The 27,916-nt window shown below is 49.7% G+C and overlaps 2 protein-coding genes across 2 annotated transcripts in view; both read left to right on the top strand.

Moving 5' to 3' along the window:
- Positions 1 to 67, top strand: part of LOC129148674 (autism susceptibility gene 2 protein-like) — a 93,795-nt gene extending 93,728 nt beyond the window's left edge. Inside the window, exon 5 of the mRNA XM_054714167.1 lies at positions 34 to 67. Coding sequence (XP_054570142.1) covers positions 34 to 67 — 34 coding nt within the window. The remainder of the gene's footprint in view (positions 1 to 33) is intronic.
- AUTS2 (activator of transcription and developmental regulator AUTS2) lies at positions 42 to 27,652 on the top strand. The gene is made up of 12 exons (XM_028145377.2): positions 42 to 219; positions 1,287 to 1,528; positions 3,370 to 3,414; positions 6,204 to 6,299; positions 9,152 to 9,223; positions 10,397 to 10,426; positions 12,126 to 12,197; positions 15,848 to 15,989; positions 19,670 to 19,747; positions 20,633 to 20,716; positions 21,847 to 22,069; positions 24,543 to 27,652. The coding sequence occupies exons 1-12, from the start codon at positions 126 to 128 to the stop codon at positions 25,789 to 25,791; spliced, it is 2,427 nt and encodes an 808-aa protein (XP_028001178.2). The 5' UTR covers positions 42 to 125; the 3' UTR covers positions 25,792 to 27,652.
- Positions 27,653 to 27,916: the final 264 nt, after the last annotated feature.

The following is a 27,916-nucleotide window of genomic DNA, read 5'->3' as shown; positions in this document are numbered from 1 at the left end:
CGGCCCCTCCTCACATCTCCCACCACCCCTCAGCCTCCCCGTTCCCCCTCTCCCTGCCCAACCATAGCCCACTGCACAGCTTCACGCCCACCCTCCAGCCCCCCGCACACTCCCATCACCCCAATATGTTTGCCCCTCCCACTGCTCTGCCTCCTCCACCACCACTGACATCAGGGAGTCTGCAGGTCCCCGGACACCCGGCGGGGAGCACTTACTCAGGTAGGACGGAGGCCCGGGCCCTGCTCACCCGAGTCCCACTCTCCCTCACCGGTGGCCTCACCCACTGTCTCCATTGTCCCTGATTGCTGGGTTCTGTGTATTTAAGATTTTCGGTTTTGTTGGGTGCCATCTTGTAATCAATCCTTTGTGGGCTGAGACTCGGCGTAAACATGGACTAGCACCCACACCCACCTGGCGCAGGCCAGGCAAACGGGACCCGCCAGAGGGAGCCGCTGTGTTTGGAGCCATGCGTTTTGGTCACCACTGTTAACGTGAGACGCGGATCCTGTGCCCTGTCGCCCGCCTCCCACTGCAGTGACCCGGGCTTCCCAGGCCCGTGTCTGCTCCATTCCGGGCTCTTGGACTGCACCTGGTTTAAGGGGTTTCTTCCAGGTGGACAGGGCCTTCTGGCTCCGGGGTGGGCAGGTGCACTTGAAACAGTGTATCCCAGAATTTTAAGGACAGGCCTAGCATTAGATATTGGGTCCTTTTCTCCTCACCTGTTCGTTAATCAGGACCGGTGCCCCATTTCGGGTCCACGGTAGCTATGTTAGACCTGATACAGAGCGTCGTCACACAGATTTACGTGAGCTCTGCCGTGTAAACAGCTGGCGGTTATTAATTAGCACGCCAGTCACTGTTCTTAAGCACTTACTAGTACAGTGTTAACTCCTTTAACCCTCGAAATAAACCCCTGAGGTAGGCAGGAGTGTCCCAGCCGATAGGTGAGGAAGCTGAGGCACAGCAGGGTGGTGAGCCACGCCCAGGGCCACTCGGCTGGCAGCCACAGAGCTGAAAGCTGGCCTGGGACATTGGCCTGGAGTCTGTCAGTACCCCACAGGGACAGGCCGGACCTTCAACGCCAAGCGCGAGACAGCAGGACGGTCGCACTGTGGCCGGGCCCTGTTAGCCTCAGCCTCCATCTGAGGCCCCGGCTGCACCCCGAGGGCCCCGTTCCTGTGCTCCTCCTCCCTGGTCCCTCCTTGCTCAGGCACAGGATGTCCTGTTCTGAAGGGGATGACTGTTGCAAGGAAAGGTGCCATTCTCCCCGTCCCCTTCTCTTCCAGAGCAAGACATCCTGCGGCAGGAACTGAACACGCGCTTCTTGGCCTCGCAGAGCGCTGACCGCGGGGCCTCCCTGGGCCCGCCGCCCTACCTGCGCACCGAGTTCCACCAGCACCAGCACCAGCACCAGCACACGCACCAGCACACGCACCAGCACACCTTCACGCCGTTCCCCCACGCCATCCCGCCCACCGCCATCATGCCGACGCCAGCACCTCCCATGGTGCGTACCCCAGGCAGAAATGTGAGGATAAGTAGAGCACGGCTCCTTATGCAGGCGGTGGGGTTGGAGTGGGCGGCCGGGACAGGGGATCGGAGGGGGAGTGACGGCGGCTGGGGGCTCCTTGGGCCTTGTCCGTCTTGGCTGGAAGGAAGGAGCAGTGCCTGCTGCAGCGGCACTCACCTGGGCCCGAAGGAGGAACTTCCCCAGAGTTCTATCCAGCATGTGGGTGCGTTTTATCCTAAGTGCCCTCGGAACGGTCGCGGCCAGTGTTGGCAGTTGACTTACTGGGCAACTTTGTTTTCTTGAACATGCTGGGGGTCGCCAGCAGATATACAAATCTCTCTGTCAGGGCTTTGCACCCATACTAACAAATCAATGCTCAGAGACTGCCAGGGGCAGGAAGAGGGGGGGCTGGGGGGCTGTCAGGAGACTTGGAACACATGGGGTGCCCTGCCCTTTCAGATGCTGGAGGTTTTTAATTTCTTGTATTCTATAAGATGGTGCCGGTCTGCTATTGTGCTCTGTTGGCAAGGGGTCAGGTAGCCATGCACCCTGCAGGGACAGAGCCCAGCCCCCGTAAGAGGTATCGCTGGCCATGACCGTGGTCTTAGTCTTGACTGGGGTCCAATGCATGCTGGGAGAACCAGCTCGGACTTTTTGGTAACTTAGGATCCATAGTGACTAATGCTGTATTAGGGTGCTAAGTCTCCTGAAACAGAGCCTTGTCCACAACAGTGAGTATTAGAGTGGTTTGCTTAATTTTTGTTAATATCAAATTAAATACTTGATTTTAAGGCAGTTAATATAGGCATTGTGAGAAGAGATTCAATTCTTTTTTTTTTTAAATAAGTATATTTTTAAATATTTTTATTGATGTCAGAGAGGAAGGGGAAGGGAGAAAGAGATAGAAACACCAATGAGAGAGAATCATTGATCTGCTGCCTCCTGCACATCCCCTACTTCGGATCAAGTCCGAAACCTGAGCATGTACCCTGACTGGGTATTGAACTGTGACCTCCTGGTTCACAGGTCAACTCTCAACCACTGAGCCACATCAGCCGGGCTCAATTCCATGATATTAAGAGGCATTCTCATCACCAAATTTTGTTGCCTCTCTTCCTGTGCTCTCCCCCATTTTTCTTTTCAACTTATTTTTTTAATATGTATTTTAAAGTTTATTTTATTGATTTTATTTAGAAGATTAGAGATGAGGTCTTGGGACCAAATCCTGTGTCTTTTTCTTTTTTCTGGAGGCACTAGACTTTTCAACAGTTATACCTTCAAGGGCTTGTTAGGCTGGGAAAGCGTTTATGCCGCCTGAGTGAGGTGTTTCATGAATACATTAAATCGGACAGCGGGGAGTTACAGCACCCAGGCGACAGCATTATTTAGAGGAAACAATGGCACACACTTTTCTGCTCAAGAAAAAGCTTATGCGACCTAGCCCAGAGTGCTCTGTGTTGGGCGTCATGCATTTCCGAAGACAGCTGAATGGACAATTCTTCTGCCAAAGTGAAGGTGAAAATGGAGGAATTCTCTGGATAAATTAGGTCAAATGCTGCCTTCTCTCCGATTTGCCTGAGTAACTGCCTCTTTCTCCAGGTTAGATGCTTGGTCTGGGCCAGTCCCTGAGTACTGAGTAGAAGAGACACTAGTGCGGCCGGGACCTAACCACTGTGTGGGTTTTCACTTTGTTTTTCCACTTCCGTTGGTTTCTTGTCAGAGTGACTCAGGAGCTCGTATGGTTTCGTGTACAATGAGGTCGTGGGGTCTGATGATCAGGCAGCCCAATGACCGAGCAAAGCAGTGAGCAGAAATGTAGATTCTCTAAGTAACTAGCTTTTGCTTTGATCCCTTTACAGTTTGACAAATACCCTACAAAAGTTGACCCATTCTACCGGCACAGTGTGAGTCCTTTTACCATGCTATGCGTTCAGTGTAACTGCTTTTCCATTTTTCGTGCTCTCGCCTCAGACCGATGAATGACTAGCAGCTTTCCTTAATCATCTTCGCAAGAATTCCCATTGCTCCTCGTCACTTTTGGATGCTTGCTTTTGTGACATTTGCTTTTGGGTAAAGATGCAGTATCATCTTTGGAATCAAAAGATCATAAGTAAACCTAAGTCTTGGGAGCCAAGTTGGACTTCCCTGGAAGCCGGGCATCGGTCCCGCAGAGCGGGGGGGGGGGGGGGGGGGTGCAGTTGACTGGTTGTACTTGCAGGGTTTCGGTGAGCAGTTGAAATGTCATCATCCACAGAATTCCCGGAATTGGACTGAGTTCTTCCCTCCGAATAGAAAGCCTCTTGTCTTTCTGACGGGGCTCTTCACCAGGCAGGCGTCTGGGCTGCACGCAGAGCACCTGCTGCTCCTGTCCCCCCGCGCTTGTTACAACTGAAAACAAAGATACGTAAATGAAGGCCTTAAAAATGAAATGGATGGTTGTTTTCTCTTTAAGCTCATTCTTCTTTATTAAAAAGTACACTTGTTTCACACAATTTTAAGAGTCTGGTCCGGACCTTACAGTGGTACCAGCCTCCGTTTTATGTCCACTTACTTGTAAGACAAGGCCTTCTCTCTATACAAAGATCTTACCATGATATTTTGATTGTGGAGTGAATACTGCATCATTTTTACCTGAAATTGTGCAAGTTTCTTTGCTCAGTGGCTTATTTGTATTTTTCAAATGAAACCAGGAGGAAGGAGGATTAATAATTGTGCTTGTAGCCATGTTGATTCACCATCCTCAACTGTTCTTGCTTTGATTTTTGAATAGTGTTATCATTTGAATAGAAGTGCAACTTAATAGGTCAGCCAAGGCTGTGGATTCATTCATGCTTAAAACCAGATAATTAGACACTGTAATAGTCCTGGGTGTATCTGAGAAGTCAAGACTAGAAAATACTGGAAAACAATGAAGAACCAGTCTTAAGACATTCAGAAATAACAGGAGGAAGGCCTCTTCAGAAAGGGATGTGGAAAGCATGTTTGAGCTCATGGGACCCCATCTTAACAATCATCAGATCTCTGCCCTTTGTCTATATCTTGCTGATTTGAACTAAGGCCCAGCTAACAAAACCATCTTAGAGAAAGTTTAGGGCATCAACAGGTGGCTTGCCTTTCTGGATGCATACTCCTCAGAGAGTTCTAGATTGAAGATGGAGAGTGAGCCTGGGAACCTGGATTTTTGGAAGGTTTACATTTTATTGCTTACATATTTAAGATTTTTAATCAAGGGGGTATAGTAGCTATATTCTAAGAGCATCAGTAATGGAATCAGGCGAAAGGAAAATGGTGAAAGCACCATTTTTTATTGACAACATTAAAGTAAAAACACCCACCTGGAGGCAGAGTAAAGAAAGTTGGGTGTGTTTTAGTGTGGCATGTATTTAATTACTCTGCTTCATGCAGTGTACTGTGGGAGTTATTTCATATTACTAGTTATCGTGGGTAATATGTGAAATGCTTAGTCTCCCCTGCTTTGGGGATTCGGACGTTATAAGGGGAATTAAGATGCAATGCACTCAAGTATCTAAAACACAATTTTAGACTTAAAAGTAGTTTTAAATGAGGGCACTTGGCTTGCAATCACTGTTTAAGTGTATGTAGTTCAATATCAATTAGTCTGGAAAACTTTGCTGCATCATTGAATGGAGAAAATGAAATAAAGAACAAGAACGTGCTCTAAAAACAGGATTCTAAAATGTGGATTTCAGGCATTACCTAGAAATAGCTAACCTAAGTGCGCTATTAGGAAAGCTTGAATTATTACTGTTTATATATATTCACACACACACACAACCATATAGGTGGGATGTTACTTAAATATCTGCATGGTGGTTGGATCAAAGTAGGAACCAGAGCAATAGAATCTCAGAGTTTTTAGAGGAAAAGATGTGTTTGCATTGTCTTCACTATTGCCATGTATCTCTTTCCTCCACTGTGCTGTCTATAAACTATTAATTCAAGAAAATTTATATACTTAATTCAGAATCATTCTTCTCCCTTCACTGACTGGGAGCCTCCAGTGAACTTGTCCATCTTGTGGAAGAGTGGGCGGCTCCACTGAAGGTCTATATTGAGTCCTTTTATTTGATCCTCCCACAAATATTGGTCATCATTTCAGATGAGACAATTACATTGTCCTCTGGAGCTGCCACTTCTAGAACAACCTAATGAAGCAAGGATTGTGAATATTTTCTCATTTCCTCAAACTATTAAAAATCTAAAAGAACTAATTGAGTTTTAATGGTATAAAATCCTGGAACTCATAAAGACTTGCTTCTTTTTCTTCCTTTTTTTTCCCTTCTTCTTCTCTTTTTCTTTTTCTAATTAACTTGTAATTTTCTGGGCATCTTATTTGGCTCAGCACCCCCTCCTGTTTTTTATATGCATTAAAACCTCCAACCGTTTAGGACTTGTATCGATTTAACAATTAATAATTAGAAAAGCTCCCTTTCTAATGATGTCCTCATCTGGGACATCATTTGTTGACTGATTGATTCTGAACTACTTTTAAGTTTTTGAGTTAAGCATTCGTGGCACATCTGTGTGATCATTTCATCGTGGCTTCTTGACTAATAGCATCAAACTGAGATTGCTTGGCTGGCTAATGTTGCTGTCTTTCTGTGGGAAGGGACTTGGAGCGCATCATCCGCCTCCTGCTAACAGCTTTTCCCCTCTCCGTCTTTGGCCACAGCTCTTCCATTCCTACCCTCCTGCGGTGTCGGGCATCCCCCCTATGATTCCACCCACTGGCCCTTTCGGTTCACTTCAAGGAGCATTTCAGCCGAAGGTAAGCACCTCTCAGTGGAAGCGCACACGCATGCTTGTAAGTGGAGCCTCAGGCCAAGCACGCGGTGGGCTCTACGATCTCTCGCCTGTAACTTCTCTGGGGTCGGAGTGGGGACATTTTTTTCTAATCCATGAAAGTTTTAAACTTTAGCCAAATTCAATTTTCAATTTGTACTACCCATGCCATCTCAGTTGAGCTAGGATTTCCTGTGCTCTTTAAAAATATCAGAATATATGTGTATTTTCCCACCAAAATTGTGGACATATAAGCTTCTGGTCAGAATTCTATCAAATGTCAGATGTATGTGCACGAAGTTGTCCTTGGGGTATGTTTTATTAGCAAAGATGCAAAGCTGAGCCTTTATCGATTTTAACAAAAGGGAAGGAAAAGGTTCTAGAATAAAATTACATCTTTTTAACTCTGGATTTTTATCCTCCCTCGCTTCCCCTCAGCCCCATCCGGCTGCCAACTGAAGAGCAGCACCACCTTTCCCTGCTCTTCCCCTCCGCCCCTCAGTCCTCCCGCCCTCACTCCCACCCTGTCCCCTGCACCGCCCCCCCTGCACCGCCCCCCCCTGCACCGCCCCCCCCTGCACCGCCCCCCCCTGCACCGCCCCTCCCCGCACCGCCCCTCCCCGCACCGCCCCTCCCCGCACCGCCCCTCCCCGCACCGCCCCTCCCCCGCACCGCCCCTCCCCCGCCCCGCCCCGCACCGCCCCTCCCCGCACCGCCCCTCCCCTGCACCGCCCCTCCCCGGCACCGCCCCTCCCCGCACCGCCCCTCCCCGCACCGCCCCTCCCCTGCACCGCCCCTCCCTGCACCGCCCCTCCCCTGCACCGCCCCTCCCCGCACCGGACTCATGCCAAAGCCAAGGCGCTGTCATCGCTGACATCCTAATGTGAAATTAACCTTTCCTACCTCATCAGGGATATGCTACTGAACTTGTGCCACAGTTACCTCTGAGGGTCAAGGCTGAGGAGTAATTCCCGGAAATTTGACCCTTTTATGATTTTAAATCTGCTACAGCCCCTACTTTACTTTCATATAAAAAAAACACACACACACACACAAAAAACTACAATGTACTTGTCATGCTAGGAACCCGTCTCAGATTTTAAAGTAGGAAATTGGACTGTGTGTGACTGTGGTTTTCTTGTTATTTTCCATCTCATTTCTTAGACAAAACGCCTATTTTGGGCCAGAGTCTCCCAGGATGAGCACATATTACATTTCCAAAAGCATGCTGCCTTAATACTAGAAATAGGAGAAGAAATTAAAAAGCATTAGGGTGGATGGCTACACCTTAGAAACCACATTTACCTGCACAGGGTTACAGTTTCTAAGCCAGGTTATATATACACAAGGCTTTTACGACGGCTGTGTTAAACATCTTCTATCTTGGGATAAAATAATGGTGATTTTTAAACTCCTTCCCCCATCTGCTCATGACGACTCCCCCGGACCCTGGTCTGTCCCCTCTAGGTTTTCACAAATCTCTCGCACATCCCCAAACAGACTGGTAGGTCATTTAATAAATTAGACTATTTCCCTCACTCACAATTATCCAATCACACAGAAAACTACATCTGGGCAGGAAAGTGTCTCTCCTGGTGTTGAAATAGGCCTTTCCAGGCCATCTTACTGATTGAATATGTAGATTGCAGCTCATTAGTGAGTTCTTCATATGTATGCAAATCAGGCTGTTAACAACTCCAGCTTAATTGTTGGTTGTACAGCAGCTGATTGCTTTTCTTTCGTTTTTTTTCTTCTCTTTGTAGGCTAGTTTTGTGCCTAAACCTGAGCTTTCCCCCCTACCTCCCCTAAGTTACTTCCTGGTGTGAAGGGATTCTTAGAGGTTGTGATTTCTTGAATAAAATACCTGGTGAAAAATCTTCTGAATCCTTTACCCATTAGGAAATAGTGACTGCTTATGCCAAAAGTAGGCTTTTTGTTGCTATTGTTAATTTAAAGGACAAAAGCCTACACATAGGGTGAGTGTTATTCATGAGACCTAAGAAGGGTGTGGGAATAGGAAAGATGAAGCAGAATTACTTTAGAAATCATTGAATGTAAATCTGTGTGGTCCCTAAATTAGGTTCTCTTGTCCCATTTCCACCACGGCTAATGAGTAATTACGGAGCATAATTCCTTGTTATTGTCTGCCAGTTAAAATTTAGAGAGTTCGCTTAATGTCTGTACAACACTTCCAGTTATTCTGATGAGAAGCACCTGATAGAGCAAATTAGGATGATGCTCACTTAAGCCGTCCTCGGAATGTCTGTTTGGTGATAAAGCGATGACGGGGCTGCGAGTGGCCGGGTTCCGGGGCAGCGCTTCCATGTCTTGATCCTCTTTTTGGTCCTGTGCTCTTCATTGCAGCAAACTGGCCTCTGGCTTCAGATGCCATTGCTGGAGAGAGGCAGTCTCTGCCCAGGGCGCCTGGAGAACATAGGGCGTGGGTCCTGGTGGGCGCATGTGTGATCGCTGAGGAAAAGGAAACTGTAAACTCATGTGTTCCAGAATGAAGCAAATTTGGGGGCTGGGTGAAAAGGAAGGTGAAGGGATTGAGAAGTACAAATTGGCAGTTACAGAGCAGTCCCGGGGACGTAAAGTGCAGCTTAGGGAATCGAGTCAGTAACATTGCAATAACTACGTATGGCGCCAGGTGCGTGCTGGAAGTATCAGGGGGAACACTCTGAAGTGTATGATTGTCTAACCACCACGCCGTGCACCTGAAACTATGCAACACAGCACTGAACATAAACAACGGCGTTCGACTCCTGTAATTTTGAGTGCAAGAATTTCGCGATACACATTATATGCTCCCTCAGTTGTGGTCTGATTAACTTGTAGACATCCAACCCTATCGATGTTGCTGCTCGACCTGGGACAGTCCCGCACACTCTACTTCAGAAGGACCCGAGGGTACGTACAAAGTCGGGCTTGATCCCAGGTAACAGAGTGGGAAGGGGGTTGTTTGAGTGGGACAGCCAGCCCAGTGCTCGCTCCTTCTTTAGCTCATCCCAGTGGGCTGCTCTTTGAGCTGTTCCTTCTAGTTTGTGGAAGAAAATGCCAGTTACTCTTCGAAAATAAAGTCTCTTCTGCTCGCCTGTGGCCACCGGACAGGGCGTGCCGACTTGGGGACCGAGAAATGGCTTACAGTCCGAGGTCAGGGATCCCGCACTTCTAGCTTGTGTCGGTAGCATTCAGCTCATCTTCTCCGTCTGGATGTCCTTACATTTCTCTTACACAAAAGAAATAACTGTAAAATGTTTTGCATAGAAAAGCACTGAGCATTTTTTTCCCCTGGGGTCAGGAAGTTCTGGCTCTGCACTAACATAAAATATCCATTTTGCTGTGGTTGTGTTACTTATTCACAGTGTCTGCCTCTACGTACTCTCAAGAAAGAATTTAAAGTTTATATATAACCTTGTTCATTGATTGTTGTTTACACTCATCTCTGTAGTACATGTGCAAAATGACGACCTTTTACAATATTGTCTTTTTCCCTGGGTAAGGGCAGTCAGAAATTGGTGACCAGAGTTAGGTAGAAGTTTAAAATGACTCAACTATGTAAGTATGTTTATGATGTTTAGTGAACTTCTTTACAATGTCTAATACCTCTTAGTACTGTGCAGCCATCAAATTAAGGACGTTGGTCGAGGTAGCCTAGTTCTGCTCCGTGTCTGGAAGGACACGCTCCCCAGATGCCCGTTCCCATCCAGCCGTGCGTGTCCACGGTCTGATGGCCCATCTCCCTCGGACCCAGGCCGCGTGGTTTGGAGGGGCTGCATGAGGTAGTGAAACTCCTCAGATGTGTAATGTGAGCAGATTCTGTTGCCCGAGGGCAGACGGCTCTTGATTGAACTTGTTCAGGGGGCTTGTCAGTGCAGCCACCAGGGCTTGTGACGTGGGGGAGGGGACAGTTGGCACTCTTGATGGTGTGAAAATGGGTTAATTATCCTCCAAAAGGGCTTCATTTAAAAGTAAAATTCTAACATTTTAATTTCCCCTCCTAATGAAGCACTACAAATTTGTTAATTAGAGCAATTGTTTGAGTGACAGGCATGTAACCAAGTTGTCATTTTCTCTTCACAGTTGACAGATCCTTTCAGACCTATGTTAAGGGTAAGGAGCTTCTTCTGGAACTGTTTTCGCAGCCTCTGTGTGACTCCCCGTGGGTTACATCACAAATCCACTTTGAGGAAACAAGCCCCAGGAGCTCGGGAATGGAGCGTTGCAGGGACCTTTCTGTTGGGTTGGGTTGGGTTGGGTTTCTCAGCTGGTATGATGGCAAATGGCCCGAACAGTTTTGCTTTAGTGTTGGAGGAAGCCAGGCTATTGAGGTGAAGCTAACAGATAAGTCCACTGGAGTCCGATGCTCTTGTTAGCAGTTCTGGTGAAAGGTTAGGCTAGTGCAGTGGTCGGCAAACTCAGTCAACAGAGCAGCAAACCGCGGCTCACAAGCCGCAGGTTGCCGACCACTGGGCTAGTGGGAACTTGAGGGGAAGAATTGAGCCACAGGCTGAAAGTAGGAGTTCCCCAAGTCCTGCTGTCCGTCTTGCACCTAGAAAGTCTGGGACTGTTTGTCTTGCTGGGCTGCCTCGTTCTGCAGCAGGTGGTGTCGATGTGTCACAGCCGTTCGGCCTACTTCTCCGGTGCAGACAAGGGTGACCATGAGCCTTGGCACGCTAATGTCTTCAGCGGGCTGGAGCGTGGCCAGCAGATGACCCCGGATGAATGCTGGCGGACTTGGTTGGTTGGGGCGGGAGCGAAGATAGATGGTTGGCTGGAAGATGGATAGCTAGAAGATTCCCTGCCATACTTAATCTGTTTCTGGTGTGTAAAATCAGATTCAATTCCTCAGAAAGGGGAGAAAAGGGTTGTGCCATCACTTAGGTGATGACCCATAATTTCATTATAAAAGAAGAACACTGACCCAGACTTGGATTTAAGTATATGTTTTAGAACCCGCTCCTTCCTGTCGACACTGGAAGTCCTTTGCCAGCGTGGGGATGGGCATTGTTTATCCTCGCCCATCCCATAGTTAGTGAGCATGCATTTGGGGCTCCTGGGTAGATTACGTGGCGTAGCAAGACTACAAATGGTGGGGAGAGATGTTCCCGGCCTCCAGGTGGGAAGACGGCACACCACAGCCGCTGCCCCGCCCATCGAGCAGGACGGGAAGTGACCGTGAAGAGGCCTAGAGAGGAGGAGGAACTGAGTGCTCGTCCTTCTCTCCTTGTTTGACTTAGAAGGGCAGTGCCCACAGCACGAATGGGCAGTGCTCTCAGCGAAGCACCCATAAGAACTGGGCTTCAGTAAACTGTGGGGACCTCCTTTGTCTTGCTTTAGGGGTTCAGGAGAGCCGGTGCTGACGGAGGTTACCCGGGGCCTGGGCCCTCTCTTGTTTTGAACTGATTCCCAGGCACTCAGTAATGAGCTCTCGGAACGGCCGATTTGCATTAGTACGGCCACGTTTGTTAAGCAGGGCGCCCCCTCTCCCAGGTCTGCCAGCTGGCACCGGACAGGAAGGGAGCAGAGGCACAGGGGGGCCTCAGGCGTTTGCCAACCTGTCCTGGGTGATGGGAGGTCCTCACCAAGCTCGGTGTTCTGAGGAGCCGCCAGCTCGGGCCCCATGGGAGGGGAGGGCACTGACGGGGGCCCTCGGCCTGGGCACTGGGGAGCCGCAGGCAGAGGTACTGGGGTAAAAAGCACTGTTGTCTCGTGAAAAAGCCTCCGTAGCCCAAATCTGCTGAAAGCTTTGGGGAAATGAAGGCGGTTTTCTCTGAAAGGTCTCCTGACCACGTTGCTGTTTCTCTTGCAGAAACCAGGGAAGTGGTGTGCGATGCACGTGCACATCGCCTGGCAGATCTACCACCACCAACAGAAAGTCAAGGTCAGTCCACTTCCCCAGCCCAGTAGGGGCCCCGGGCTCGGGAGTGATCTCCCCACCGCGTGTGATCTCCCACCGCGTGTGATCTCCCCACCGCGTGTGATCTTCTGATCTTCCCACCGCGTGTGACCTCCCCACCGCGTGTGACCTCCCCACCGCGTGTGACCTCCCCACCGCGTGTGATCTCCCCACCGCGTGTGATCTCCCCACCGCGTGTGATCTCCCCACCGCGTGTGATCTCCCCACCGCGTGTAATCTTCTGATCTCCCCACCGCGTGTGATCTCCCCACATGGGAGCATGTGAACAGATTCTGAAGACCCCTGGCAGGCAGGATCCAGTCTCTGTTAAAACGTGGCTTGGAATCTTAACTATTCATTGGGGAAACCACCAGCAAAAGGACAAAACAGAGGCAAACTGACAACTCCCTGATGATTTTTTCCTTTAAAAAAAAAAAGATTTTTGTCATCTTATCAATCTAAAGAGTTTAAACATAGATGAGATCCCAAAATAATTAATCATATTAGGGAAAATCCATAGACCAGGTGCCTCCAATGGGACAGGTTTATTATCGCAGACCCTGAGAGAGTCCCAGGGGGAGTGGAGCCGGCGGGAAAACCTGTACAGAAGGTTTCTTCCCTGTAAGAAGGGTGTGTCCTCTTCATTTTAGAGCTTTGGGGAAATGCCCGAGGAATTTCAGCCCTACATGACACTTCGGAACTGGCATTAGCCAGGCACAGATTCAAAATGACTCCTGTAGAGGCAGTATTTGGTCTGCCCTGGCCCTCCTGATGACCGGTGCCGGAGGTTAGAACCCAATCAGTACTTGTCAGAACCACTGGCCAGTCTTCCCCTGTCCATGGGAGACTTTTCCTTTTCATCTGTTCCCATCACACAGGTGCACACATAGCATGCTTTACCAGGCCTTTAGGACAAAGTAGGGAAGCGGTCAGACTTCTGCAGGTGACCAGCTCTGATGTCACTGGTTGGGATAGGGAGCAGAGTAATGGGGGGAATTTCCCCCCCCCCACTTTTCCAGGCGCCTTTTAGATTTTACATTCTGTGTAACTGCGCCTGGAAAAGTGGGGGGGAAAATTCCCCCAGTCACTCCAACAAGCTTCAGTGAACCCAGCTTTTCAATAATAAGCTTTTAGTCCCAACAGCATTTGGGAGCCATTATGAGAATAAGAAAAAAAGGCAATAACATGGAGGGCGAGCAAGTGACCACAGAAATGTTTTTGTTTTTTTTTCATGTTTTTTGTTTAATGGTTACATGACTTTTTAAAAACCAACCTTTAAAAGTTTGAAAGCCACTCAGATATTTGCTTTGGTGCCAAATACCTGCTCTTTCTCATAACATCCTATCAGGGAGCTCTGCTCGCTTTCCCTTCATTGTTGGGGAGGTTTAATGAGAAGCCTTGTGGTTCGGCTGCGTTTGTAACGGGGGCCCCTTGAAGAGCTAACTAGATGTTGACACTTGGCTCGACTCGCTTTCTGTTCTGGGTGATGTGGTTGGTGGACGGTAGGTGAAGACATGTCCTCCTGTAAGAGAGGAGGATGAAGGATGCTGTGTGTGCCCTTTTAGCAACTCCCTTTCCATGCAAGTGCCCCCGGGGATGAAAACCTTCATTACCCCAATTCAATTAGGAAGGCCTCTTCTACCCGAGCTGGCTGTTCGTCTTCCCTCTCCGGCAAACGCTCTGTAATCCCCAAGCGCCATTTTGCTTCATGGACCTGCCTTGTGGTTAATGGAACTGTGCTGTGTACCGTGCAGTATTAGCACTAAATAATTTGGCAACCAAATTAAAGGAGCCATTCAAAAGATTTTTATAGATTTATAGTGAATTAGAAGCTTCGTCTAGGGGTTTGGCTATTACTTTATAGCGGGACTTCCACGACAGTATTCCCTGTAGATTTGAGCAGAAATTACATTGCCCCCCTTTTTCTTTAACGTTCGTTTACTCATTCCTTTAGTCACTCACCAAATATTTATTGAGAGAGCCTACCGCCTGCGGGCTCCCTACTGTGCCCGGCGCCGAGGGCACTCCCCTGCCCCGGTTCCTGTTGCTTAGAGTTCAGTGGCGAGGATCAGGGCGCCTAAAGAATGGTGAGCGTGCTGCCTGCTGCCAGGGGGCTGGCTTCCAGCTCCCGGGCTCAGGTAGGCTTCATCCTAAACAGGTGTGATGGATGCGTGGGCTGGCGACCTGCCGCAGTGAGGAACAGCGACGTGTCTCTGATTCTCACACGTGTTGACTTGTACAGCAGGGCAGGGTTTATTTGTAGCAGAACATGAGGGAGTTGGTGGAGGAGTGGAACCCCGTGGGCTGAGAGTGTCAGATGCGTCTGAGAGATGGGAGGCGTGGCGTCAGAGGCAGCTAAGGGCTGTGAAGGATGGGGAACTGGAGAGCAGGGAGGAGGTGACAAGGGCAGGGAGGCTCCGGAGCTTCGGCCCCCCGGCCCGGGGGAGTGGGGAAGGGATTGGTGCTTGTCCAAGGGGGTTCGAGGCTGATTCAGAGAGGGCTATTGAGAGTCGAGAAGGCGGGGCAGCTTCGAAATGATCATGTTTGAGTGCTGCCTGGTAGGAAATACAGTCAATAGTATCTAGTAACTATGGATGGTGGCAGGTGGGTACTGGAAATATCAGGGGGACACCTTGTAAAGTATGTGATTGTCTAACCACCATGCTGTACACTGAAACTAACACAAAATAATATTGAATGTAACCATAATTGAAAAAAGTAATAATACTGCTATTTTGAATAATTTTAAATGATAATTTCAATTTTCATCTTGAAATATATATTGCTATGGTATAAAAATAAAATTGACATTTGCCCGTTAAAAAAAGATGGTGGGTTAAGGACTCGGGAAGCAGATTGGGCGCCAATCCCTGCCGCCCTGGGGGAAGGCGAGCTGACAGGCGAGCTTGAGGGCAGATGTATAAATAAGAGGAAGTAGAGCGATTGCCGTTGATGGCAAGGACTTCACAACGAGAGGTTCCTAGTGGTTTTCTGGCCTGGACTGATCTCTTCTCAAGTAATTGGGGTTAATAGGCAAAGAAAAGACCCCTATTAGTTAAATTAATATTCCTACTTTATTTGTGTGGTTTGTTTGTGTGTTTTTTAAGTGTGTAACAATGATCACTTGAAAATTAGCTTGTAGGCATGCAAATATTTCTTCATAACTTTCAGTTCCTAATGTACTGTGATCTATTAGAGTATGGTAAAAAGAGTCATTAAACAATTAATTTACATGGAAGAATATTCGTGCAGAATTCCTAATAAAATGAGCTTTAAAATGCTCACTTAAAAACTTGCTAAAATGGGCCTTTACTTGGAATCATAAGCGACTTCGGAGGGGTGGTGGTTTGAGTAAATAAAGATAAGATTTTATTGCCACTTGAGCTTCTGATTTGAGAGACAGGTGCTGCCCAGTAGCCAGCCCTGCTGCCCTCTCTTGGCTGCGCTGCTATTCTGGCATCGAGGGTTAAACAGTGTGCGGGTTGCTGGGTCCTCACGGCATTCGTAAACGCAAACCTGACGGGCTCGGAGCCCAAGTGCGCTGAGTCTCTCGGTCTCAGCCCCTCTTTAATGTCTTTCTTCCCTGCCGATCCTCTGGGGACGTCATCTGTTATCTCCCCGCTTTGCTGCTTTAGAAACAAATGCAGTCAGACCCACATAAACTGGACTTCGGACTGAAACCCGAGTTCCTGAGCCGTCCTCCAGGCCCCAGTCTCTTCGGAGCCATCCACCACCCCCACGACCTGGCACGGCCTTCGACCTTGTTCTCTGCCGCAGGTGAGTTCCGAGGGGCCCGGGGCACCGAGACAAGTTGTTCTCGGGTAGCTGTGTGTGTGCACTCTCAGTCACTCCCTACAAAACAGTCCATGCCAGCCGTGAGGCCACTCAGCGCAGCGAGGGAAATGGGCCTCCTTCACTGATACATCCTTCTTCCTTAAAGAAGGAAACAAGCATCATCTTTCCCTTCAGGCACTCACGTTGCTTTGGCCTGTTATTTGCTTCTATATTAAGCCAGTATAACTCACAAGCACATCAAATGCTACTGAAGAAAGATCAGAACGCTTGCAAGGGCAAATGGGAAGGAATCGGCCCAGCACTTTCATAAGGATGCGGTTGCCCTCATTGGTGCCCACAGAGCTCAGTCATGCTGTGTTTGAGGGTCTGAAGATAAAGAAATACAGCTGAGCCTTGAACAGCACAGTTTGAACCATGTGGGTCCACATATGTGTGGGTTTTTTCACTGAATACACACAGCACTGCTAATGTACTTCTCTTCCTTATGATTTCCTTAATATTTTCTTTTCTCTAACTTACTTTATTGTAAGAATGTGGCATATAATACAACATAGAAAATATGTTAGTCGAATTTTTATGAGTAAGGCAGTGGTTCTCAACCTTTCTAATGCTGCGACCCTTTAATACAGTTCCTCATGTTGTGGTGACCCCAACCATAAAATTATTTTCGTCGCTACTTCATAACTGTAATTTTGCTACTGTTAATGAATCATGTAAATATGTGTTTTCCAATATTTACATTACGATTCATTAACAGTAGCAAAATTACAGTTATGTCACGACCCACAGATTGAGAACCGCTAGCAGGGTCACCTAAGACCATTGGAAAACACAGATATTTACATTACAATTCACAACAGTAGCAAAATTACAGTTTTGAAGTAGCAATGAAAATAATTTTATGGTTGGGGGTCACCACAACATGAGGAACTGTATTAAAGGGTCGTGGCATTAAAAAGGTTGAGAACCACTGGAGTAAGGCATCTGGTCAACAGTAGGCTATTAGTTAAGTTTCGGGGGAGCCAAAAGTTATATGCAGGTTTTCTACTGTGCAGGGGGCTGGCGCCCCTAACTCCTACATTGTTCAAGGGTCCCTGTAGTTACGCTAGTGGCTGGCAGTAGGGCCTGTGAAGGGAGGGTGGATCAGTTGGTTGTAATAATGCAGGAAATGTAGGGGACGGTATGAAACACCCAGGAGATATGCTCGTTAATGTCTGAGAGTGCGCACGGCTGGGGGCTGCTGAGGGTCACTGCTCAGGTGGCCGCCCCCTTATGCGCCAGGTCCATGCAAACGAAAGGCCGTGGCTGGTGGGACGATTGGGTGGATGAGCACAGCCTCTGTCGCAAAAGGTTCCTTATTCGGTCTTTTCTAAAGCTGTCCTCAGTGCAGGCGCCTGGTCCGGGTCCCCACTTGATAAGATAGTAAGCAACGCCACGAGGCTCCCTGGAGTGACCAGCTCCATCGGCCAGTACCCGCCGTGCTGGGTAGAAGTATTCTTCTGGACATAAGTCTCCGAGGGGCTCCCTGCTTCCCATCCTCAGGGAACAAGTGGCACATCCACCCTGCCTGCCGCCTCCCCAGGCTTTTATCCAGGACTTGCTTCTGGTGGACCTCAAGCTCTTCCGTTCAAGATGAAACACCCGCACTGCGGGAAATCGTTTTAATGGGCTTCGTTGCCAAACCAGTGAATCGCCCTGGAGGGCAGATGGAATTTGCGAAGGTCTCAGGTTTTCCTCTGTCAGTTCTGTCTAGGGACGTATTTGAAGGCCTTGTTACCATGGCATCTAGGCTCTGAGACAGGGCCACGTTAAGAGCAATTTGGGGAGAGAAATAGATTTCTCCCTGGCTTCCGTCCGGGCCACGCAGATGAATGGGCTTCTTTTGCTTCAATAACTTGAGGCCTGCAAGGCACCCTGGGGCCCGGGTCCGGCGAAGCTCCCGTCTTCCCAGAAGCAGTAGTGAGCTTGCACACACAGCGTTCAGCCAGGTGTTTACTTAGCTGCACCCGCTCCGTGGAGACGGGGCATCATTTCTGCCCTTTCTGGGTGGAGAGCAAGTCACCGTCTAGGGCTGAGCAGAGAACTGCTCGGGTGCCTTCTAATTCTGGGACACCGGACGTGGGCCTCTGTGCCGGGGGGCTCCCCACCCCCCGGACCCTTGCAGGCTGGGGAACAACGATCCGGAACATAAACCGAGTCAATAGGGTTTTGGGACAGGACGACCCTCCATTTTAATCTGTGTTTCTGCAGCAACTTATACTTGTTCATGGGAATTTAGTCCAAGTGCAAGGGATTCTAGAATAGTTGTTAGTAAATTCATTAGGCCCTGTTTATACTTCCCTTCTGGGAGGTAATCTTTTGTGGTGCCAGTGATACTGGATTCTGCCCCAAATGGTGATTTGGTGAAACTTGTAACCGGTATGTAAAATTTGCACACACTTGTTAATTCAGCCCCTTTTGTCCTACCCTTGGGCACTGGTGCCTGGAATAAACTAAAGGGGCCTCTAGATGACCCTGGCCAGAGCAGAGCCTGCCTCCTCAGCTCCCCCCGTACAGCCATCAGCCAGTGTGGGCCCCGAGCTCCCGGGATACTGTCCTTCCCTGATTCACATGTGCGCACCCTGTCTCTCTCTCTTCCTCTTTCCTTCCCCAGCTCCCTTCAAGAAAAGGATTTAAGGCATCTTAAGTACATTTTGTGTAAGGCAAATTATAAAGTAGAGGCGGAAATATGGATAAAGGAAAAACCACAAAGTTAGGCCTAAGTTCCCTGGTGGGCAGACGAGGAGAGCCAGTTACAAGATTATTAGTGCACGCCCTGGCCGGTTTGGCTCAGTGGAAAGAGTGCCAACCTGTGGACGGCAGGGTCCCAGGTCCGATTCTAGTCAAGGAATCTACCTTGGTTGCAGGCTCAACCCCTGGCCCTGGTCAGGGCGGGAGCAGGAGGCAACCCACCCATGTATCTCATGTCGATGTTTCTCTGTGTGTCTCTCCCTCTCCCACTCTCTCTAAAAATCCATGGAAAAATGTCCTCAGGTGAGTATTAACAAAAAACAACACACACAGATTATTAGTGTCCAGAACCTGGGATTAAACTGCTGACCCGGCACTGCAGACTGAGCGACAGGGAGGACCCGTCTCCCAGGACCTAGAGGGGTGCAGCCGTTTCTTAGGGCCGGGTGTCCACTGTCGTCCAGTGGGGGCTGGGCCCCCTGGGACATTCTCAGGAGAAGAGAGTCCGGGGCCCAGACATGCAGCTCCATGTGGCCGCTCCTGAGCCAGGCGTTAGGACGTGCAGTCTCCACACCAGCATTTCTCAGAGTGGAAGACGGGCGCCCGTCACGGCCAGAGTCCCCTCTTGGAGAGGCGGTGAGCCGTGGGCATAGTGTGGCTCTCCTTCCTTCAGTGAAGAGCCTTTCCTGGCATTTTTTAACCCGGCATTTCCTCTGACTTTTTTGGTTGTAGAACCCCCGTCCCCAGCGGTGTTTTCTGATGATCCTAATACTGTCCGTCAGTGTCTGTCTGCTTCCCTGGTGTTGCCTGGGTGGCCCTAGCCTGTCCTTCCTTCACATGTTCCCTCTTGGGGTCGGCAGGCCACTAGGAGCCAGCTGCACTGCAGAAGCGGGCTTCCTGGGGGGTCTGATCCGCTGTGTTTGACTCCACAGGTGCTGCACACCCCACGGGGACCCCTTTTGGGCCACCTCCTCATCACAGCAACTTCCTCAACCCTGCTGCTCACCTAGGTGAGTTGCCCACAGTGACGGGAAGTGAGGGGTGTGTTTCAGAAAACCTCTTGACTGCGGCCCTGCCGCACTTCCTGGCAGGCTGGCCGTGATCCTGGCCGCCTTGCTTACTCCTCAGGGAGGGGACGGTGACTTGTGGAAGTCTGAGTAGGTGCCGTGCGCCTCCAGAGGTCAGCACCTCTGACGGCACACTCTTCGGGGAGCAGCCCCGTGCTCTGGCTGGAGGCTGATGTGCGGGGGGTGGAGGCCAGCCGGGGGCCCTCGGGGAGTCACATTTACAGCAGCCCGTGCTGCCCTTGGAGGAGGTGGTGAACTCACCCTTGTCTACAGACGGGCACCTCCTGGCGCTGGAAGGAAAGACCAGATGAGGCTTTGATGAGTCACTACCCCCACCTCACATTTCACGCCGTAGTCATGTGTGTCTTCCTAGCAAAGGTGCACGCCGTGTCCGTGGCCTGGATTTGGTATTTTCTGCAAGTGTGCAAGCAGGGGCAGGCTGTGGTGTGCCTGACAACAGGGCTGTCCTGTGTCAGCCTTCAGGATTTCATCCTCGATTTATTTTAAGATGTCATCTACCTCTGTTCCGTTAGAGCCTATACCGCAGGCCACCCCGGGCCTGGGGAGGGGGAGGCAGCAGGAGGCATCTTAGAACTTGTGGCTTGAGGAACGTTCCCCACTCCCCCTCCCACTGCCCCCGCAAGAGAAACGGGCCGAACGCACGCAGCCTGTGTGAACACTGTGCTAACGGTGCCTCCGCCGGGTGCGATGGGAACCTCCGCATGACCTGGCAGAAGAGGGACAGAGCAGGTCTGAGTGCGGAGGCGCGGCTCCCAGAGGCTCCGACGTGCTCACGCAGCCTGTCCTCCTCCCCACTCTCGTCTGCAGAGCCTTTCAACCGGCCGTCCACGTTCACCGGCCTGGCAGCAGTTGGTGGCAATGCCTTCGGGGGACTTGGAAACCCTTCAGTTAGTGAGTACCTCTAACTTCTTCAACTCTGTCCTGGACTGTTTATCTCCTCAAATCTGTCTACGGCTCAAGACCTTTCCAGATAAAAAGAAATGAAGCCCTTGGGAAGTAAATTGAGGTTTTATCATTGCAAAATCAGGTCTAGACAATGGAGTTAGGCATACGTGTGCATTTACATCAAAACCAACTTGTTAAGGATAACCCACTGTTAATATATGTCACGGAGGGTCAGGAAAGATGATGTAGTTAATTGAACTCCAAAAAGTTTGCTTAAATTCATAGTTTCATCCACATTCCATCTCTGCTACCCCCGACTTCAGCCACTAGAGGGGAAAACAAACCTCATCTTGCCTTTGGCACTGGTGGGCTTGGAAAAGCTCGATGAAGAACAGCAGGAAAACAACAGCGGGCTCAGGGGAGTGAAGACCTGGAAACATTTCTTGCCCCATAATCTGGGAGGGTCGGCCAGTTTTCTATGGCTAGAAAGTCTGTCTCACACAGGAAGGGAGTCGCAGCACCTGCTAGACATCACGTAGCCACTGGATAGCATGCACTCACCTGCTTTCTTTCACGCCATCTATACGTCACGGTCTCCGGGTACAGAGACATAGAATGCAGCACAAGCAGCCGTCACCACCCTGTCCAGCGTGGAGACCTGTGTGTGTTTAGCTCTCTTGTCTCTGTAACACCCCTTTGCTCAAGTTGTGGGAAGAGGAGCAGTCACATTAGCAGGGCTGCAGTCGATAGTGGATGACCCTGAAATTCTACTCTGAATTGAGTGTTCTCCGTTAAGTCACCCTATCGCACTGTACCCTCTGCATGCTGGGACTTATGCATGGATATGTTTAACTAGGTCATCTCGGCATCTGCGTGGTCCCTGCCCTTTTCCGTCCGCCCCTTCACCCCACTTTGCCTTGGTTTAAAAAAAAAAGAAAGAAAAGCTGTGAGCTGCCTCTCCAGCATAGGACAAGTTCCTCTAATGAATTTGTTAATCTCCTTTCCTTTTCCAGCTCCCAATAATATGTATTCATTTTAACTCTGAATGCTGTTAAAAGTTTTTTGGTAAGTACCTTCATTACAGCAGATTATATAATTTCTCTTAAACCTTTTTGTTCTCCACTTCACCATTTCAGCACCCAACTCAATGTTCGGCCACAAGGATGGCCCCAGTGTGCAGAACTTTAGCAACCCTCACGAGCCCTGGAACCGGCTGCACCGAACGCCTCCGTCGTTCCCGACCCCTCCGCCCTGGCTGAAGCCAGGGGAGCTGGAGCGTGGCGCGTCCGCTGCAGCTCATGACAGAGATAGAGATGTAGATAAACGAGACTCATCTGTTAGTAAAGATGACAAAGAAAGGTACGGAAAGAAACCGCTCTCGATCCCGCTGGGGTAGCCCGCTCTGTGCCAAGTACCAGCCACCCACCTCCCTGCCCAGCCTTGTGCTTCAGCTGCCCCCGTAACCTCAGCTCTTCACACAGCCGGGCCGTGGCACCCCAGAGCGCCCCCCCCCACCCCCACCCCACGGTGCATTGTGGCAGAGTAGAACCCTAGCAGAGCGGGAGTCCCCACTCAGAGCAGTTACACACGCAGACCCTCCCCATGCCTGTGAGCACTAATGTGTCCAAACATAGCTCTCCCTCACACACGAGCAAGGTGGCTCTGGACAGACACACACAGCATGCATCCACACCATGTTTGCTTTCCCGTGTGTGCAGTCCATTAAACCATGCATAGGTCTCTCTTTTTTCCTCTCTCTCTTTTTGTTTTTTTTTTTTTCTTTAAGAAAGTCATATTTGCATTGCCTCATCATATTTTTCTGAAATTTTGTTCAAACTCAACTCCTTAGCTCTCACAGATGACTAATAAAAGTTTGCTAACCTATATTTAGAGGAACATCAACAAGCAGTATTATTGGTTCAGGTTTGTTTTGCCGGTGGATAATTTTTACTAACCATTTTTATCTCTGTACTTGGTAACCCAGGCCTAAAAAAGAATTGGCCGTAAAGAGGAAAACGCTATTTTTTTTCTCTGAAGAATGTCATAAGCATTCTTGACAGTGTGTCCCTTTTTTTCCCCCCTTCAGGCTATTTCCATTTTGAACCAACTAAATAAGCAAGGAATACACAAGATACCCTTGACAGAAAATATCTAATAACAGTTTCCTTTTGGTACTTAAGACTCAAATATTGTCCAAATCTTTCATTTTTCTCTAACTGTATGTTGTGTATGTGTGTGTATCCTAGTGATTTAAATCAGTTCAACTTTGCCCTAACCGGTTTGGCTCAGTGGCTAGAGTGTCGGCCTGCAGACTCAAGGGTCCCAGGTTCGATTCCATTCAAGGCATGTACCTTGGTTGTAGGCATATACCCAGTAGGGAGTGTGCAGGAGGCAGCTGATCGATGTTTCTCTCTCATCGATGTTTCTAACTCTCTATCCCTCTCCCTTCCTCTCTGTAAAAAATCAATAAGATATATTTTTTTAAAAATAAGTAAAACAGTTCAACTTTGCCGGCTCTAAATGTGACAGACTAGTAGATATTCATCATAGCCCATCATGCTAATAACTGAGTTCTTTCTTATACATTTTCCTTCGAGGCAGTGGGATAAAACCTCTTGGCCAATGGGAGGACCATTTGTAACAGGCAGCGCTGAGCTGTAAACGGCCACGGTGAGGCACCCCTGGAGTGGACGTGCCCAGACCAGGAGGTCTCCGTAGACAGGCTGTCAGGAGAGAGAACAGATGTGGCAGCAAACCTTTCCCATTTTCCTTGATGGAGTCAAATGGGCTCTTGGATTAAAGTCAGGAAACCTAATAAAACACGCTCTCCTTCAATCTTACCTTTCAGAGATGCTCTTCTGAGCCTTTGCATGTGCACTAGAAACAAAATTTGTAAGGAAAACCTTAATTCCCACTGCAGCCACTCACCTTCTGAGCCCTGCCAGGCTGAGCCGGCGTGGCATCCTGCCTGTCCCCTCATGCTCCCCGTGTCTGTCTGGGGCGGCCCCTAAGTCTTGCCAGACTCTGTCTTCCCTCTTCAAGTTTTACCTCATTGTCGTTCTATTGCTTTGCATCCTCTGCCCAGTATTCTCAAGTCCCCACCCAAGACAGGCCTCTAGAATTCTTTCACATTTTCCTTCATAGATGCTTTTAAAATTGTCCTGTATTCCCCCAGGAGGTTTTGTGTCTGTGGACCTGCTTGTCCCTACTGGCGTTCTCCATCTTCTCATCAGATGTTGGCTTTCTCGTCTTTCCTAATGCAGACGTCCCTTAGCAGCCCCACAGTCCTGAAATCGTAGTTTCCTTTCAACCCCCTCACATACCACATCTCGGAGACTGCTCTGTCTACGTTTTTCACTCTGAAGCCAGCTGTCAGGAGACAGAAATGCCCATAGTTGTCACGTTAAACTCTTCCTCCCACTGGCTCTGTGTGACAAAGTGACGAAAGGTCATCTTTGCCTTTAGGCTCTCAAAACTTGGTTCTCAATCTCAACCCTGGCTGGTCCTGAGAGTCCCGCCCAGTGGGCAGTGTGGCCCGTCACTCATCCACAGGCCACCTGGCTTTCTGAAAGCTCTTCCTCTGTGGTCTTGATGAGGCCCCTGACTCTTACATACAGAGAATGATTTTCCCTGGAGACTCCCCACTCGCCCTCACCCCTAGCATTCACGCCCATTGAGCTTCCTCTACAATGAGGTAAGAGCAGGTGGCTGGCTTTGCCACGGTGACCGTGGGAACCAGCCCCAAGCCACCCTTTTCACACCATGTCATTGGCAGCCCCGGCCAGCCGACAAGCCCATTTCACTTGCTTCCTGTCTCCCTCTCCTCCCGCAGGGAAAGTGTGGAGAAGAGACACTCCAGCCACCCTTCACCAGCACCTGTCCTCCCGGTGAGCACCCTGGGACACACCCGCGGCTCCGCTGAACAGATCAGGGGTCATTTGAACACTGAGGCTCGCGAGAAAGACAAATCCAAAGAGAGGGAGAGGGACCACTCGGAGTCCCGCAAGGACCTGACCGCGGAGGAGCACAAGGCGAAGGAGGGCCACCTGCCCGAGAAGGACGGCCACGGCCACGAGGGGCGAGCCCTGGGCGAAGAGGCCAAGCAGCTGGCCCGGGTGCCGTCGCCCTACGCGCGGACCCCTGCCGTGGAGGGCGCCAGGCCCAACAGCACCTCGAGCCGCGAGGCTGAGCAGCGCAAGAGCGAGCCGGCCTACGAGAACCCCAAGAAGAGCTCAGAGGTCAAGGTGAAGGAGGAGCGCAAGGAAGACCACGACCTCCCCGCGGAGGCCGCGCAGACCCACCGGTCCTCGGAGCCCCCGCCTCCCCACTCCTCGTCCAGCGTGCACCCGGGGCCCCTGGCCTCCATGCCCATGGCAGTGGGGGTGACGGGCATTCACCCCATGAACAGCATCGGCAGCCTGGACAGGACTCGCATGATGACGCCCTTCATGGGCATCAGCCCCATCCCGGGCGGAGAGCGGTTCCCGTACCCTTCTTTCCACTGGGACCCCATTCGGGACCCTCTGAGGGATCCCTACCGAGAACTTGACATTCACCGGAGAGACCCGCTGGGCAGAGACTTCCTGCTGAGGAACGACCCCCTCCACCGTCTCTCGACCCCCCGGCTGTACGAAGCTGACCGCTCCTTCAGAGACAGGGAGCCCCACGATTACAACCACCATCACCACCACCACCACCACCCGCTGTCGGTGGACCCGCGGCGGGAGCACGAGCGGGGCGCGCACCTGGACGAGCGGGAGCGCCTGCACATGCTCCGGGAGGACTACGAGCACTCGCGGCTGCACCCCGTGCACCCCGCCTCGCTGGACGGACACCTGCCGCACCCCAGCCTCCTCACGCCGGGGCTCCCCAGCATGCACTACCCCCGAATCAGCCCCACCGCGGGGCACCAGAACGGACTCCTCAACAAGACCCCTCCCACCGCCGCGCTGAGCGCGCCGCCCCCACTCATCTCCACGCTGGGGGGCCGCCCAGTGTCCCCCAGAAGGACTACTCCTCTGTCGGCAGAGATGAGGGAGAGGCCGCCTTCCCACACTCTGAAGGATATCGAAGCGCGATAAGGAGAGAACGGGCCACGGGAGAGGAGGCTCACCAACAGCGCCAGACTCGGAGCGGAGGGAGCCAGCGGGCGCCCGCGTCCCTGACGGACTGGGGGGGCAGGAGCCCCAGCTCTCCCTGTAAACAATGTATAGACTCAGTGCAGATTTTGAAATGTTTTTGTATATTATATGTTGAAATTTTTCAGATATTTTAGCCAAGTCATATGTTCTCATGTGTCCAACCCTTTTGGTTTCTCGTATAAAACTTTTTGATTTGAACCAAAACAGTGAAGATGACAACACACACGGATGTGTTCATTGGGGAGAAAACAGACAGACCGCAGTCCGCACGATCCACCGTGCAAGCTCTTTCAGATGAGAAGGGAAGGCCTTGTACATAGTTGTGTAAAAAAAAGATTGCTTCGTGAGCTAAGGGTTCATATATGCAAAAGGGTAAGATGAAAGCTTTACTTTGTACAAATGTAAATAGGTAAAGATTAAGTAACATAATACATTAATACTTCTTAAAATGTGCTCTTTGCAAACTTAATCTCAGTGAACACGGTCTGCGAGGCTGTGTTCCCCTGTATTGTTAGAGACAGCTAAACCCTTCAACTATGCAATGAATGTTCAGGCTTTTCACAAAAGCCCGCCCAACTCAAAGGAGCCTTTTCAGACCCATTTACAACATACTTAAGGTCATATTTTCCCTGAACAAGCGCTTATGTGATAGGACTCTGTTTTCCTTGCTTATTTTTTCAAATGGAGAAACATCCTCTTTTGCAAATTGGACCCCAGGCTGAAATTTTGGCTCTAAAGTTCCTGCTTGTGGGCTGCTGGGGCAGAGGGTGGCCCCAGAGAGGTCAGAGGCCGTGAGCAGCCAGTGCGGGGAGGCCAGGCGTGGTCAGATGCCAAAATCAGGGGACACAAACAGGTTGCCAGCATCTCGTCACCATCAGTCATGTGATTTCACACATACCTCATGTGGGAACCATGCGTTTTTTTAGTGTGTCCTATTTCCTACCCGTACACACTTCCTCGTTTTGTAATGAGATTCAGTCACACCCAAACAGATCCTGAAAGAAAGCTTTGAGTTTTCTCAGATGATGGATATGTTTTCACTATTCAATAACCAACAGATCAAAGGGGCACATTTCCTAACGTGACTCCCTGTATTCCAGTCGGTGATAAAGTCTGGGAGCGGCCCTGCGGAGCCACAGAGCGGTACCAAGGGTGGAAGGTGGCTGAGGCAAAGTCTTGTGTGTGCGTGTGTTTTTAAGTTTGCATCAATCTTAATGTCTCTTCATAATACTTTTATAATACATTAAGCCTCTTGTCTACATATTTGGAGAGAATATGACTTTACTAGCAGAGAAATACAATATATCTTGTCTACTGGACTGTAAAATATATGTACGAAATAAAATTAGTTCCATTGGTCTTCTAGTATATTAAAGTGCTATCTGACGTTGTTATCCTGTTTTTGGAGAAAAAAAAGTTAACTACAGACCATTGTTTCTAATAAGCAGAGAGATCTATTTTAGTAGTAAACTGAAGGTTTAGTTGTGAGCTTCAGAATTTTGTGAACTCCAGATGTTGTGCAGTGGTTTTTCTTTTTGGCTTTTTTTTTTTTTTTTTTAAGACAACAACTAAAAAGGAAAAAGAATCCAAGGAATATGTACACTGGAACTGTAGTGGTAGCTTCAGTATTGTAAAGAGATTGTTCTATACGGACCTTTTGCTGTTTCTCCTGTATGTAATAAAGTCCTTTCTAGACCCTATGTGAACAGAAAAGTGAAGCGACTGACTTCAGCATGTTCTCAGCGGCGGAGCCTTCTTGTGTAATGTAAACTGTGCCATGTTATTAAAAAATGTGAACGAAGCTTTCAGCTGCTTGTCTGTGTGAGCTGGCCGTCCGGCCTCGGGGAGGAGCCCTGCTCGCAAGCCCTGGCTCTGACCCTCCCTGGGCTCAGCCGAGTGAGAGCGGAGGCTGCCCCGCACACTGGCTGCCCCGCCTAGGCATCCACCACTAGTTTATGTAGGCATTCGGGCTCCAGTCAGTTGTAGAACCTTTTATTTTATTTTATTTTACTTTATTTTATTTTACTTTATTTTATATTCTAAGCAAAAGACTGCATTGGGGAAG

This window comes from Eptesicus fuscus, chromosome 4 (assembly GCF_027574615.1).
Source record: "Eptesicus fuscus isolate TK198812 chromosome 4, DD_ASM_mEF_20220401, whole genome shotgun sequence".
Taxonomy (NCBI): Eukaryota; Metazoa; Chordata; class Mammalia; order Chiroptera; family Vespertilionidae; genus Eptesicus; species Eptesicus fuscus.
This window is presented reverse-complemented; position numbering and strand designations above follow the sequence as displayed.